General features: G+C 43.0%; 1 protein-coding gene across 1 annotated transcript in view; it reads left to right on the plus strand.

Moving 5' to 3' along the window:
* The window catches only part of LOC120986240 (very long-chain acyl-CoA synthetase-like), a 115,513-nt gene that overhangs the window by 60,888 nt on the left and 37,449 nt on the right, over positions 1–17,176 (plus strand). Inside the window, exons 3-6 of the mRNA XM_040414707.1 lie at positions 1,143–1,352; positions 15,686–15,844; positions 16,466–16,590; positions 16,758–16,952. Of these exons, the coding sequence (XP_040270641.1) occupies positions 1,143–1,352; positions 15,686–15,844; positions 16,466–16,590; positions 16,758–16,952 (689 nt within the window). The remainder of the gene's footprint in view (positions 1–1,142; positions 1,353–15,685; positions 15,845–16,465; positions 16,591–16,757; positions 16,953–17,176) is intronic.

The raw sequence follows: 17,176 nt of genomic DNA on the forward strand, positions 1-17,176 counted from the left end.
GCATTGGTCTATCCTAAAAAGTTGACATACCACTGTTCTTGAATTTAATAACATGCCACTCATTTCAAATAAAAGACCCATAAACTTGTGTAATAGATTGGTCAAAACAGATGTACAGTAGGAATGCAAAAAATACATGTACAGCAACATATTAGGAAACCAAGGAAGGGATGCTATCCCTGTCTTTCTTACATTCATTGTGAGTTAATGTCAAAAGGGGAATTTCTTGTTCCCAATGACTAATGTAAGTTATAAAATCAGTCATTATTTGACTTGCAACTCCACCTATGTTGTCTATGTATTATGGTGTCCATGTAAGTTGATTCACGTTAGTGAAACATGTGATTTCAAAACACAATTGAATATAGAGCTACAATTCGCTAAAAGCGAGAGGATTTGCCAGTACCCAAACATTTTGTGGAGCAGAAAAATAATGAGAATGATCTCAGATTTATGATTGTCGACCATGTTCCTGTAACATGTAGGGGCGGGAATTGCACTCTCCTCTTAAAAAAACGGAAGTAGAGTGGATTTACAAATTGAATTCCTTAAGACCTAATGGCCTAAATGTTGATTATGAACCATGGTTGCACATCGATCACTGATTACTTATTATATGTTATACATGTTATTACATGTTATACGTATGTAATTGATCACATATTTAGTACAATTCTATGCACTGAACTATTGGATGAATTTGATGGTTGGGATTAGGAGAGATAGCTGGTTGGCCAATAGTTATTTCATATTTATGGTCAGCTTAAAGGTTTTTTTTTTTGTCTACAAACATTAATGACCTAAACTTAGGAGAGTTCTTCAATATCAGATTGGTGGGGGTCCGTCACCTGACACTCTCACCAATCAGCTCCATTCTTTGTGTAGTGGCCGTGCCAGTGTACTGCAGCTCAGCTTCCATTCACACTCACAGGTCATCAATATCTGAAGCCCTGGAAACCATTTTAACTCGTGACAGTTCATGAATTTACTAATTTAACTGAATGATATTCCAGTCTGGATGGCTGTGTCTTTCTGTAATCTATTATTATTTACTAGATCATTGTAAAAGCTGATGGTAGTGCAGAATGGGAAGAAAGAAAATATGGAATATTACATGATTATTTTTTTTTTTTTTTGTGAAGAATTGAAGGCTGCTGTGGAGGAAGTGCTGCCTGAATTGATAAAAGATGGGGTACTGGTCTTTTACTTGAGCGGAGAATCACCCACGGAAGGTGTTCAAAGTTTACTTGACAAAATAGAAGCTGCTTCAGAAGACCCCATTCCTGAATCTTATAGAGTGGCCATTAAAGACAATACTCCAACTCTGTATATTTACACATCTGGGACTACAGGTAAGTTACTTTCTTCTATAGAGGAATAAAATGAGCCTTTTCATGACTTTACTACTGCATTAGGAATATATGTGGATGAAACATATTACATGAATTCACATATATACAGTACAGACCAAAAGTTTGGACACACCTTCTCATTCAAAGAGTTTTCTTTATTTTCATGACTGTGAAGGCATCAAAACTATGAATTAACACATGTGGAATTATATACATAACAAACAAGTGTGAAACAACTGAAAATATGTCATATTCTAGGTTCTTCAAGTAGCCACCTTTTGCTTTGATTACAGCTTTGCACACTCTTGGCATTCTCTTGATGAGCTTTAAGAGGTAGTCCCCTGAAATGGTCTTCCAACAGTCTTGAAGGAGTTCCCAGAGATGCTTAGCACTTGTTGGCCCTTTTGCCTTCACTCTGCGGGCCAGCTCACCCCAAATCATCTCGATTGGGTTCAGGTCCGGTGACTGTGGAGGCCAGGTCATCTGGCGCAGCACCCCATCACTCTCCTTCATGGTCAAATTGCCCTTACTTTCAAAGTTTTCCAAATTTTTCGGCTGACTGACCTTCATTTCTTAAAGTAATGATGGCCACTAGTTTTTCTTTACTTAGCTGCTTTTTTCTTGCCATAATACAAATTCTAACAGTCTATTCAGTAGGACTATCAGCTGTGTATCCACCTGACTTCTCCTCAACGCAACTGATGGTCCCAACCCCATTTATAAGGCAAGAAATCCCACTTATTAAACCTGACAGGGCACACCTGTGAAGTGAAAACCATTTCAGGTGACTACCTCTTGAAGCTCATCAAGAGAATGCCAAGAGTGTGCAAAGCAGTAATCAAAGCAAAAGGTGGCTACTTTGATGCCTTCAGTGTGAATCTACAATTTTCATAGTCATGAAAATAAAGAAAACTCTTTGAATGAGAAGGTGTGTCCAAACTTTTGGTCTGTACTGTATATTATAAAACCTTAGTATAAATGTGTATGCAGTGATCTCTCCCTTACTGATAGCTGTAGGTAATCTCTATGGCTACAGTAGTTCAATGTACAGGGTGGGCCATTTATATGGATACACCTTAATAAAATGGGAATGGTTGGTGATATTAACTTCCTGTTTGTGGCACATTAGTATATGTGAGGGGGGAAACTTTTCAAGACGGGTGGTGACCATGGTGGCCATTTTGAAGTCGGCCATTTTGAATCCAACTTTTGTTTTTTCAATAGGAAGAGGGTCATGTGACACATCAAACTTATTGGGAATTTCACAAGAAAAACAATGGTGTGCTTGGTTTTAACGTAACTTTATTCTTTCATGAGTTATTTACAAGTTTCTGACCACTTATAAAATGTGTTCAATGTGCTGCCCATTGTGTTGGATTGTCAATGCAACCCTCTTCTCCCACTCTTCACACACTGATAGCAACACCGCAGGAGAAATGCTAGCACAGGCTTCCAGTATCCGTAGTTTCAGGTGCTGCACATCTCGTATCTTCACAGCATAGACGATTGCCTTCAGATGATACGAGATGTGCAGCACCTGAAACTACGGATACTGGAAGTCTGTGGTAGCATTTCTCCTGCGGTGTTGCTATCAATGTGTGAAGAGTGGGAGAAGAGGGTTGCATTGACAATCCAACACAATGGGCAGCACATTGAACACATTTTATAAGTGGTCAGAAACTTGTAAATAACTCATGAAAAAATAAAGTTACGTTAAAACCAAGCACACCATTGTTTTTCTTGTGAAATTCCCAATAAGTTTGATGTGTCACATGACCCTCTTCCTATTGAAAAAACAAAAGTTGGATTCAAAATGGCCGACTTCAAAATGGCCGCCATGGTCACCACCCATCTTGAAAAGTTTCCCCCCTCACATATACTAATGTGCCACAAACAGGAAGTTAATATCACCAACCATTCCCATTTTATTAAGGTGTATCCATATAAATGGCTCACCCTGTAGATCTGCTTTCCATCGCAGACCACATGTGAATCCATAGTAGGTACACCACTGCTTAGTGCTTATGTCCTCATGTGAAAGGTATTTTGAAAGAAAGAACACATTTACACCTTCAGAGTCATCCCCCAGTAAGATCTTGGTTCTACTCCTGGATCTAAAGGTTATTTTCTTTTAGCCTTTTTCTTATATCTATATGTTGCTACTATATATTTTTGTTATAACCAATATAGTTTTTGAATGGTGGATCTTCAGTGTTTGTTGTAATTATAAAATATAATGTCATATGCATCCTAAGTACTGCAATGTGCTTGAGACCCTAAAGAGGTGTTTACATCTAAACATTTATCGCTTATCCACTGTGTCCCATAGGTTCGGGTCCCAGAAGTGAGATCTCGACCTATCTGGAGAACAGGGCCTCTTCTTGCACTAACATGAATTAAGAGGTTGCCATTCATCTGTGATTCTCTTCATTCACTTCTATGGGAGTTCATTGCTCAGCTCTTCAGAAATTTCATAGAAGTGAAATCAGAGAATTGAACAAGAATGGCCACATCTCTATTCATGGAAATCAGGGGCGGATTTGCCATAGACCTTACAGGGAAATTTCCTGGGGGGAGGGCGATGCCCACGGCGCAACCTGAGCGCTCCTCACAGCCAGCCAATGGAAGTTTTTGGGGATGTATTTTGTGCTGCTGGCAGTATTTTGTGATGACTGTGGTATTTGGCTCTGTTGGGGTGGTATAATGTGCCACAATATGGTAATGTTGGCCCTGCCTTCCATCACTTTGGACCCAACCACAAAATGGGGACACTTTTAGTACTTTTTATGGGCCACTTTAACTTCCCGGTCTGCCCCTGATTGCAATGCAAGACAAGGCCCTGTTCTTAAAGTGTAACTGCCGTTTTATTTTTTTATACCCTAATGGTATAGTACACCCAGTGCAGTTTCTAGGTAAAATTTCTCTCAGGACAAGTGTCAAAAAAACTCTTCCCCCCCCAAAACTGCTCGATGAAATCATATCAGAAGAGTACTCGCAACCGTCTCACCATATATATATATATATATATATATATAAAAAATAATTATGCTTAACACAGATTTATTGAGAGCCCAAAAAAATCATAAATTACTGCTTAAACTGCTGAAAGTCGCAGGCAGAGTGGTACAGGAGAACTGCAGTATAAAGGAAGGCAATACCCTTAGAAGAGTAGTCATGAAATACAATCTTCAATAATGTGCAAAACCAAAAAACTGTCATGTTAGCATTTAATAACTAACTAAAACCCAATCACAGCAGGTCCCAACTAGCACACGCAAGTAAATGTACAAAAACCAAGTAACATATAAAACCAGATTCAAGGCATAAATGGCAAGGCGGATTACTGTATACTGTACATAAAATATATGGAGGTTACACCATGCCAGACAATATAACCTCTGTGCCATGCTGTACAATAAACAGTATAACCCCTACACAGTGTAGAGGTATACTGTATATTGTGTGGCACAGTGTTTGCTATATGTGTATAACATAAACATACTCCACGTGAAAACTTACAATTACTTGGCTTGGCCCTTGGGGATATTGGACACCACTTCAACACTTTGGCCGCGGGCTCGGTGGAGCTGATGTTGTGCTTTATCCTAATGAGAAAGATTTCATAATAAGGATTTGAAGAAAGGGCAGAGGGATAGCAGAGCAGGGAGAGGCTGGTGCTGCTACTAGGGGGTCATACCATGGGGGAGTAATAAAGCGCACCATAATGCCCCCCCAGTAGAAATAATTATCCTTATAATGTGCAAAACATACCCCCTTGTAATGCCCCCAGTTGAACTAATGTTCCCATAATGTGCCAATATATAATACCCCTTCTCAGTGCCCCGTTGATGACCCCACAGTGCTCCTCTCCCCCCTTCCCCATAGTACCCACCATAATGTGTCCCAGCATAAAATGCCCCTATACAGAGCCCCCCATATAAAATACCCCTTCTTTTTAGCCTCAGTAGATGCCCCTATAGTACCACCCAATAATGTCCCAGTAATAAGTGCCCCAATTGATGCCCCCCAATCATGTGCCAGTAGATGTGCCCCCATAGATGCCCCCAATCATATGCCAGTAATAAGACCCCCCATAGATGCTCCCCATTCATGTGCCAGTAATAAGAGCCCCCCCCCCACCATCATGTGCCAGTAGCTGCCCCCCCATCATGTGCCAGTAGCCCCCTTATGTGCCAGTCGCCCCCCCTATCATGTGCCAGTAGCCCCCCTATCAAGTGCCAGTAGCCCCCCTTATGTGTCATTAGCCCCCCCTTATGTGCCAGTAGCCTCCTATCATGTGACAGTAGCCCCCCTTATGTACCAGTAGCCCCCCTTATGTGCCAGTAGTCCCCATTATGTGCCAGTAGTCCCCCTTATGTACCAGTAGCCCCCCTAATGTACCAGTAGTCCCCCTTATATACCAGTAGTCTCCCCTATCATGTGGCAGTAGTCCCCCTTATGTACCAGTAGTCCCCTCTATCATGTGCCAGTAGCCCTCCTTATGTGCCAGCAGCCCCCCTTATGTGCCAGTAGTCCCCCTTATGTGCCAGTAGTCCCCCTTATGTGCCAGTAGTCCCCTCTATCATGTGCCAGTAGCCCCCCTTATGTGCCAGCAGCCCCCCTTATGTGCCAATAGTCCCCCTTATGTGCCAGTAGTCCCCCTTATGTGCCAGTAGCCCCCCTATCATGTGCCAGTAGTCCCCCTTATGTCTGTGCCAGTAGCCCCCCTATCATGTGCCAGTAGTCCCCCTTATGTCTGTGCCAGTAGCCCGCCTTATGTGCCAGCAGCCCCCCTTATGTGCCAGTATTTTTTGAGCATTCAATTAATTAAAAATAACGATTAAACTGAAGCAGGCTGTTTTTCAGCTGATCCAAATTTTAGGACCACATGCCTTTAAAAGGCCAAATCTGTGCAAAGATGTGGATTCATTGTCATTTTCTGTCAGGTAGTCACACGTTGTGATGGCAAAGGCAAAAAAACTCTCCCTTTTTGAACGTGGTCGGGTTGTTGAACTGCATAAGCAGGGTCTCTCACACCGCGCCATCGCTGCTGAGGTGGGATGCAGTAAGACAGTCATTTGGAATTTCTTAAATGATCCTGAGGGTTATGGAACAAAAAAGTCAAGTGGAAGACCCAAAAAATTTCATCAGCACTGAGCCAGAGGATCCAATTGGCTGTCCGTCAAGACACTGGACGATCCTCGACCCAAATTAAGGCCCTTACTGCTGGTGACTGCAGCCCCATAACCATCAGACGGCATCTGAGACTGAAGGGAGTCAAAAACAAAAAACGTCTTCAAAGACCTAGTCTCCTTGAACGCCACGGAACTGCTCGTTTGGACTTTGCAAGAGAGTACCAAACATGGAACATTCAAAGGTGGAAGAAAGTTTTATTCTCTGATGAGAAAAAATTTACCTTGATGGTTTTCTACACGCCACAGTGGAGGGGGCGCCATAATGGTCTGGGGTGCTTTTTCCTTCAGTGGAACAATGGAGCTTCAGGAAGTGCAGGGGCGTCAAACGGCCGCTGGCTATGTCCAGATGTTGCAGAGAGCATTCCTCATGACTGAATAACATCACTCTTCTGGCCCATCCTGCGTGTTCCCCTGATCTAAATCCAATTGAGAACCTTTGGGGATGGATGGCAAGGGAAGTTTACAAAAATGGACAACAGTTCCAGACAGTAGATGGCCTTCGTGCGGCCGTCTTCACCACTTGGAGAAATGTTCCCACTCACCTCATGGAAACGCTTGCATCAAGCATGCCGAAACAAATTTTTGAAGTGATAAACAATAATGGCGGAGCTACTCATTACCGAGTTCATGTTTGGAAGTTGGATTTCTGTTTTGGGGGGGTTTATTTTTTTTTTGGAGGTGTGGTCCTAAACTTTTGATCAGCTGAAAAACAGCCTGTTTCAGTTTATTCGTTGTTTTCATTAAATTGAATGCTCAAAAAATGTTTTGTCTCACTCCTATTTCTTTTTGTTGCATGTTGAAGCTCTACTTGGAACCTTGTTAACCACCTCCGGACCGCCTAACGCAGGATCGCGTTCCGGAGGTGGCAGCGCTGCGCACAATCATGCATCTACGCGTCATCTCGCGAGACGCGAGATTTCCTGTGAACGCGCGTACACAGGCGCGCGCGCTCACAGGAACGGAAGGTAAGAGAGTTGATCTCCAGCCTGCCAGCGGCGATCGTTCGCTGGCAGGCTGGAGATGTGTTTTTTTTAACCCCTAACAGGTATATTAGACGCTGTTTTGATAACAGCGTCTAATATACCTGCTACCTGGTCCTCTGGTGGTCCCCTTTGTTTGGATCGACCACCAGAGGACACAGGTAGCTCAGTAAAGTAGCACCAAGCACCACTACACTACACTACACCCCCCCCCGTCACTTATTAACCCCTTATTAGCCCCTGATCACCCCTGATCACCCCATATAGACTCCCTGATCACCCCCCTGTCATTGATTACCCCCCTGTCATTGATCAACCCCCTGTAAAGCTCCATTCAGATGTCCGCATGATTTTTACGGATCCACTGATAGATGGATCGGATCCGCAAAACGCATACGGACGTCTGAATGAAGCCTTACAGGGGCGTGATCAATGACTGTGGTTATCACCCCATATAGACTCCCTGATCACCCCCCTGTCATTGATTACACCCCTGTCATTGATCAACCCCCTGTAAAGCTCCATTCAGATGTCTGCATGATTTTTACGGATCCACTGATAGATGGATCGGATCCGCAAAACGCATACGGACGTCTGAATGAAGCCTTACAGGGGCGTGATCAATGACTGTGGTGATCACCCCATATAGACTCCCTGATCACCCCCCTGTCATTGATTACACCCCTGTCATTGATCAACCCCCTGTAAAGCTCCATTCAGATGTCTGCATGATTTTTACGGATCCACTGATAGATGGATCAGATCCGCAAAACGCATACGGACGTCTGAATGAAGCCTTACAGGGGCGTGATCAATGACTGTGGTTATCACCCCATATAGACTCCCTGATCACCCCCCTGTCATTGATTACACCCCTGTCATTGATCAACCCCCTGTAAAGCTCCATTCAGATGTCCGCATGATTTTTACGGATCCACTGATAGATGGATCAGATCCGCAAAACGCATACGGACGTCTGAATGAAGCCTTACAGGGGCGTGATCAATGACTGTGGTTATCACCCCATATAGACTCCCTGATCACCCCCCTGTCATTGATTACACCCCTGTAATTGATCAACCCCCTGTAAAGCTCCATTCAGATGTCCGCATGATTTTTACGGATCCACTGATAGATGGATCGGATCCGCAAAACGCATACGGACTTCTGAATGAAGCCTTACAGGGGCGTGATCAATGACTGTGGTTATCACCCCATATAGACTCCCTGATCAACCCCCTGTCATTGATTACACCCCTGTCATTGATCAACCCCCTGTAAAGCTCCATTCAGATGTCCGCATGATTTTTACGGATCCACTGATAGATGGATCGGATCCGCAAAACGCATACGGACGTCTAAATGAAGCCTTACAGGGGCGTGATCAATGACTGTGGTGATCACCCCATATAGACTCCCTGATCACCCCCCTGTCATTGATTACACCCCTGTCATTGATCAACCCCCTGTAAAGCTCCATTCAGATGTCCGCATGATTTTTACGGATCCACTGATAGATGGATCAGATCCGCAAAACGCATACGGACGTCTGAATGAAGCCTTACAGGGGCGTGATCAATGACTGTGGTTATCACCCCATATAGACTCCCTGATCACCCCCCTGTCATTGATTACACCCCTGTCATTGATCAACCCCCTGTAAAGCTCCATTCAGATGTCCGCATGATTTTTACGGATCCACTGATAGATGGATCAGATCCGCAAAACGCATACGGACGTCTGAATGAAGCCTTACAGGGGCGTGATCAATGACTGTGGTTATCACCCCATATAGACTCCCTGATCACCCCCCTGTCATTGATTACACCCCTGTCATTGATCAACCCCCTGTAAAGCTCCATTCAGATGTCCGCATGATTTTTACGGATCCACTGATAGATGGATCGGATCCGCAAAACGCATACGGACGTCTGAATGAAGCCTTACAGGGGCGTGATCAATGACTGTGGTGATCACCCCATATAGACTCCCTGATCACCCCCCTGTCATTGATTACACCCCTGTCATTGATCAACCCCCTGTAAAGCTCCATTCAGAAGTCCGCATGATTTTTACGGATCCACTGATAGATGGATCGGATCCGCAAAACACATACAGGCGTCTCCCTGGAGCCTTCCAGGGGGGGTGATCACCCCATATAGACTCCCTGATCACCCCCCTGTCATTGATCACCCCCCCCTGTCATTGATCACCCCCCCCCCCCCCCCCCCGTCATGCTGCATTCAGATGTCCGTATGATTTTTACGGATCCACGAATACATGGATCGGATCCGCAAAACGCATACGGACATCTGAATGGAGCCTTACAGTGGGGTGATCAATGACAGGGGGGTGATCACCCCATATAGACTCTCTGATCACCCCCCTGTCATTGATCACCACCCCTGTCATTGATCACCCCCCCTGTCATTGATCACCCCCCTGTCATTGATCACCCCCCTGTCATTGATCACCCCCCTGTCATTGATCACCCCCCCTGTCATTGATCACCCCCCCTGTCATTGATCACCCCCCTGTCATTGATCACCCCCCTGTCATTGATCACCCTCTGTAAGGCTCCATTCAGACATTTTTTTGGCCCAAGTTAGCGGAATTATTTTATTTTTTTCTTACAAAGTCTCATATTCTACTAACTTGTGTCAAAAACTAAAATCTCACATGAACTCACCATACCCCTCACGGAATCCAAATGCGTAAAATTTTTTAGACATTTATATTCCAGACTTCTTCTCACGCTTTAGGGCCCCTAGAATGCCAGGGCAGTATAAATACCCCACATGTGACCCCATTTCGGAAAGAAGACACCCCCAGGTATTCCGTGAGGGGCATATTGAGTCCATGAAAGATTGAAATTTTTGTCCCAAGTTAGCGGAAAGGGAGACTTTGTGAGCAAAAAATAAAAAATATCAATTTCCGCTAACTTGTGCCAAAAAAAAAAAAATTCTATGAACTCGCCATGCCCCTCATTGAATACCTTGGGGTGTCTTCTTTCCAAAATGGGGTCACATGTGGGGTATTTATACTGCCCTGGCATTCTAGGGGCCCCAAAGCGTGAGAAGAAGTCTGGTATCCAAATGTCTAAAAATACCCTCCTAAAAGGAATTTGGGCACCTTTGCCCACCTAGGCTGCAAAAAAGTGTCACACATCTGGTATTGCCGTACTCAGGAGAAGTTGGGGAATGTGTTTTGGGGTGTCATTTTACATATACCCATGCTGGGTGAGATAAATATCTTGGTCAAATGCCAACTTTGTATAAAAAAATGGGAAAAGTTGTCTTTTGCCAAGATATTTCTCTCACCCAGCATGGGTATATGTAAAAAGACACCCCAAAACACATTCCTCAACTTCTCCTGAATACAGAGATACCAGATGTGTGACACTTTTTTGCAGCCTAGATGGGCAAAGGGGCCCATATTCCAAAGAGCACCTTTCGGATTTCACTGGTCATTTTTTACAGAATTTGATTTCAAACTCCTTACCACACATTTGGGCCCCTAGAATGCCAGGGCAGTATAACTACCCCACAAGTGACCCCATTTTGGAAAGAAGAGACCCCAAGGTATTTTGTGATGGGCATAGTGAGTTCATAGAACTTTTTATTTTTTGTCACAAGTTAGTGGAATATGAGACTTTGTAAGAAAAAAAAAAAAAATCATAATTTTCCGCTAACTTGTGACAAAAAATAAAAAGTTCTATGAACTCACTATGCCCATCAGCGAATACCTTAGGGTGTGTACTTTCCGAAATGGGGTCATTTGTGGGGTGTTTGTACTGTCTGGCCATTGTAGAACCTCAGGAAACATGACAGGTGCTCAGAAAGTCAGAGCTGCTTCAAAAAGCGGAAATTCACATTTTTGTACCATAGTTTGTAAACGCTATAACTTTTACCCAAACCATTTTTTTTTTACCCAAACATTTTTTTTTATCAAAGACATGTAGAACAATAAATTTAGAGCAAAATTTATATATGGATCTCGTTTTTTTTGCAAAATTTTACAACTGAAAGTGAAAAATGTCATTTTTTTGCAAAAAAATCGTTAAATTTCGATTAATAACAAAAAAAAGTAAAAATGTCAGCAGCAATGAAATACCACCAAATGAAAGCTCTATTAGTGAGAAGAAAAGGAGGTAAAATTTATTTGGGTGGTAAGTTGCATGACCGAGCAATAAACGGTGAAAGTAGTGTAGGTCAGAAGTGTAAAAAGTGGCCTGGTCTTTCAGGGTGTTTAAGCACTGGGGGCTGAGGTGGTTAAGATACAGCCATGCTAAATATGATTTTTTGCCATTTTTCAAGTGGTCTTAATCTTTTGATCAGGACTGTATATATATATATATAAAAAAAAATAACTTATATTTACCTCCACCAGCGATGCGATGCAGGCCTCTTCCGGCCTGTGTCCCTCGCTGGCTCAGGCGGCGCGATGAAACAAATTTTTGAAGTGATAAAAAATAACGGCGGAGCTACTCATTACTGAGTTCATGTTTGGAAGTTGGATCTCTGTTTTGGGGGGGTTTAGTTATTTTTTGGAGGTGTGGTCCTGAACTTTTGATCAGCTGAAAAACAGCCTGTTTCAGTTTATTTGTTGTTTTCATTAAATTGAATGCTCAAAAAATGTTTTTTCTCACTCCCATTTCTTCTTGTTGCATGTTGAAGCTCTACTTGGAACCTTGTTAAGATCCAGCCATGCTAAATATGATTTTTTTGCCATTTTTCAAGTGGTCTTAAACTTTTGATCAGGACTGTATATATAAAAAAAAAAATAACTTATACTTACCTACGTCAGCGATGCGATGCAGGCCTCTTCCGGCCTGTGTCCCTCGCTGGCTCAGGCGGCGCGATGAAGTCATTGCGCAGCCTGCACCGGCCTCTGATAGCCTGCCGGCCTAGTGCTGGCAGCCTATCAGAGGAACAGGGAGGGGACACACCTCTCCCTCCCCTGCCGCAGCACAGACATTTCTATCCTCGTGAGGACGGCGATACAGATGACTATGGAGATGAGTGAGCGCTTCCACAATGGAAGTGCAGCGCTCATCTCCTGCTGTGCCCTGCTGGCGCCCCCCTTCTGCCAGTAGTCTCCCTTATGTGCCAGTAGCCCCCCTTATGTGGCAGTAGTCCCCCTTATGTACCAGTAGTCCCCCCTATCATGTGCAAGTAGTCCCCCTTATGTCTGAGCCAGTAGCCCCCCTTATGTGCCAGCAGCCCCCCTTATGTGCCAGTATTGTAATTTGTACATATACACTCACCTAAAGAATTATTAGGAACACCTGTTCTATTTCTCATTAATGCAATTATCTAGTCAACCAATCACATGGCAGTTGCTTCAATGCATTTAGGGGTGTGGTCCTGGTCAAGACAATCTCCCGAACTCCAAACTGACTGTCAGAATGGGAAAGAAAGGTGATTTAAGTAATTTTGAGCGTGGCATGGTTGTTGGTGCCAGACGGGCCGGTCTGAGTATTTCACAATCTTCTCAGTTACTGGGATTTTCACGCACAACCATTTCTAGGGTTTACAAAGAATGGTGTGAAAAGGGAAAAACATCCAGTATGCGGCAGTCCTGTGGGCAAAAATGCCTTGTGGATGCTAGAGGTCAGAGGAGAATGGGCCGACTTATTCAAGCTGATAGAAGAGCAACGTTGACTGAAATAACCACTCGTTACAACCGAGGTATGCAGCAAAGCATTTGTTAAGCCACAACACGCACAACCTTGAGGCAGATGGGCTACAACAGCAGAAGACCCCACCAGGTACCACTCATCTCCACTACAGATAGGAAAAAGAGTCTACAATTTGCACAAGCTCACCAAAATTGGACTGTTGAAGACTGGAAAAATGTTGCCTGGTCTGATGAGTCTCGATTTCTGTTGAGACATTCAAATGGTAGAGTCCGAATTTGGCGTAAACAGAATGAGAACATGTATCCATCCTCTGATGGCTACTTCCAGCAGGATAATGCACCATGTCACAAAGCTCGAATCATTTCAAATTGGTTTCTTGAACATGACAATGAGTTCACTGTACTAAAATGGCCCCCACAGTCACCAGATCTCAACCCAATAGAGCATCTTTGGGATGTGGTGGAACGGGAGCTTTGTGCCCTGGATGTGCATCCCTCAAATCTCCATCAACTGCAAGATGCTATCCTATCAATATGGGCCAACATTTCTAAAGAATGCTATCAGCACCTTGTTGAATCAATGCCACGTAGAATTAAGGCAGTTCTGAAGGCAAAAGGGGGTCCAACACCGTATTAGTATGGTGTTCCTAATAATTCTTTAGGTGAGTGTATATATATATAAAAAAAAAAACTTATACTTACCTCCTCCAGCGATGCGATGCAGGCCTCTTCCGGCCTGTGTCCCTCGCTGGCTCAGGTGGCGCGACGATGTCATCGCGCCGCCTGCACCGGCCTCTGATAGGCTGCCGGCCTAATGCTGGCAGCCTATCAGAGGAACAGGGAGGGGACACACCTCTCCCTCCCCTGCCGCAGCACAGACATTTGTATACAGATGACTATGGAGATGAGTGAGCACTTCCACAATGGAAGCGCAGCGCTCATCTCCTGCTGTGCCCTGCCGGCACCCCCCTTCTGACACCACCCCTGGCGGCCACCCGGCCCGCCTGGTCCAAGAAACGGCCCTGAGTACACCCTGCTGTATAAATGCTTTTCTGCTTTAAAATTTTATCATTTTCAGTTTTACCTGATAATAACTCCCACAAATGTGTGCTACTTTACTATTCTTCAGCCCTCTTCTCCCAGCATTGTCATGTGCAGGCCGTCTCCTCTGTATTATAAACATGAAACGGGGAGAGCACTGGCAGGAGGAGCACAGTCCTGAGTGCCTGGGCTCAAGCACAGCCCTGAGTGCCTGGAGGAGGATGGGCGGCTTTAGATGGTGATATCTTCTGAATGGTAGCAGCTAGAAACATGGTCTTTTTTTGAAAGCTGACATTCCAGGCTTTCATACAAGACCAGAATGACAGCTAAAGTCCAAACAACATAGGAGAAATCAAATAAAAATCTTCTTTTACTTTCACTTTCAGCTTCATTCACAGCATCCCGATTTCTCTCAGTGATATCTTCCCCATGTACTGAACATATTGCTGTCATTCTGATATTGTCTAAAAGCTTGGAATGTCAGCTTACAGCCAATACAAAGCCCATATATAGCTGGTACCAAACCGGAGATATGAGCAGTTAAAGCAGTTCCCACCCCCTGTCAGTCTGTAGGAGAATGAGAGAGCAGCTGCAGAGCTGACATGCTGCTGAAGTTGAGAAAAATATATGGAAATGTGTGTGACATTATCATCAATATAGTGACCCACATAAAATTACGTTATTCTTACCACACAGTGAACGGCATAAAAAAATTCCACAAAATAATGTAAATATTGCTATTGTTTATCTTTCCCCCTAAAAATAAATTAATAAAAGTTATTTAATACACTATATATATATTTTTGGCTCCTAAAAAAACCTTTTAATATGCCTATTAAGAGGCTAAAACAAATTCTTATTGATTTCCTGTAATTGCAGGACTTGTCTCTGGTTAGCTGTATGTGAGAGGATACACACTGCTCTGGGGTAGTGGGGAAAGTTATCTGCATTCTGATTGGTCTTATCTGTCTCTGGTTAGCTGTATGTGAGAGGATACACTGCTTTGGGGTAGTGGGGGAAGTTATCCGCATTCTGATTGGTCTTGTCTGTCTCTGGTTAGCTGTATGTGAGAGGATACACAATGCTCTGGGGTAGTGGGGAAAGTTATCTGCATTCTGATTGATCCTGCTAGTTCATGTAAGGAGAGCAAGAGGTTATGGGAAGTGAGGGAAATACAGGATGGCCTCAAGGACAGGGCAAAGATCAAGACAGGAAGTGCAACAGAGGCCAACTTAGGAAGATGCTGAAATAGAGGCACAGAAAAATAGGGTTGCTAAGAGCTGAATACAGACATCAGAAAGGTAAAATTAACTGAAAAATAAAGCTTCATGAATATCTTCCCTTCAGCATCACAGAATATTCTGCTGAACATTTATGTCATATATATAGCTCAATCACCCCGCTGTGCACGGGTCTATTCCTTCCAATCTTTTAGTGAATGTAGATGTCTAATCATTTCCATGTTTTCTTCTTCTAGGGTTTCCCAAGGCTGCTATAATAACACAAAGGAGTGCTTTTTTGAGCTGCACAGTGGCCATGCTATGTGGACTCACAAGCGAGGATGTGTATTACATTACACTACCTCTTTACCACAGTGCTGGGCTGCTCATTGGAGTCCGTGGATGTATGCAAACAGGTACACAAATTCATCTTTTGTTTTTCTGATAAATGTAAAACTATGCAAAATTGCTAAGAGACTCTTAAAATGTTACACAGCATAAAGGCACAGAAGCATAAGGCATGTTTGTTGGACCCACGGTGCACACTGTGTGTGACCATTGACCATATTCCATGCATTTCTTCTAGGGTAGCATGCCTCCATAATACAGTATGCATTGGAACATGCCACAATTTTTTTCTTATGGATTTTTGTAGAGTCAGTTAGGAAAAACCTTTGTTTTCTTTCATGTAAAATCAAAGTGAGAAAGAGATGCAGTATGGGTTACATTCTGTGTCTGCTGAGACACGGAAGAGGGCAAAAAATAAGTTAACTGAGGTTGGGCATAGGGTGTCCATTTAATTTATAATACAGAGCAGGCCATTGAATGTTAAAAAGGAGAGTTGCTGATAAAATAAAAGTTAGAGGAAGCTTCTTCAGGCAGAAGTACCTAGAATTAGTACTACACAGAACTACTGAATACATTCATTGAGGAATGTTTTTTCTTATGCCTCCTATGCAAAGTTCTACTATGACTTATATATGGATATATATATATTATATTGTTGATATAGAATAAATTGATTGTTCTTTGCGTAGGAACTACTTGTGTCTTACGAAAGAAATTCTCATGTAGTCAATTCTGGGACGACTGCAGGAAATACAATGTAACATCATTCCAATATATTGGGGAGATACTTCGATATCTATGTAACACTTCTAAGGTGAGTAAAGCCTCGGTAATCACTTATTTGTTTAGAATTCATTATTGCTTGAAACAAACTTCTGTAAGGTTCTTTAGTGCTTACCTTCTAGAAAATCTTTTTAATATCTGCATCCCAGGAAGAAACCTCTAACAATTTCAATTTTCCATCATTCTTCTTTCTTCTAGAAAGACAATGACACCGATCACTGTGTGCGTCTTGCTATAGGCAATGGGGTGAGACCAGAGATCTGGCGGCAGTTCATTGATCGTTTTGGTAAAATCAAACTATATGAATTGTATGGAGCTACAGAAGGGGTTGCATTCTTTTTAAACTACACACAGAAAGAAGGTGCAATGGGAAGATACAACTACTTCTTAAAGGTAAGACATTAAATGCAATTAAAAATATACAGATATTGCAATGAATTATGGCAATGGATGAAAGTTGAATGTAGTCTCTTTTGTTTTATCCCAAAGAAGCATCACTTTGCAGTTTCTAGTTTTAATAGCACTCAAAAACTCAATCACTGAATATTTTGAGAACCTGAATTATACAGGGATCAAACTAAAATGCAAAATCACAATAATATAATAGCATATATAAA

This window comes from Bufo bufo, chromosome 1 (genome assembly GCF_905171765.1).
Source record: "Bufo bufo chromosome 1, aBufBuf1.1, whole genome shotgun sequence".
Classification (NCBI taxonomy): Eukaryota; Metazoa; Chordata; class Amphibia; order Anura; family Bufonidae; genus Bufo; species Bufo bufo.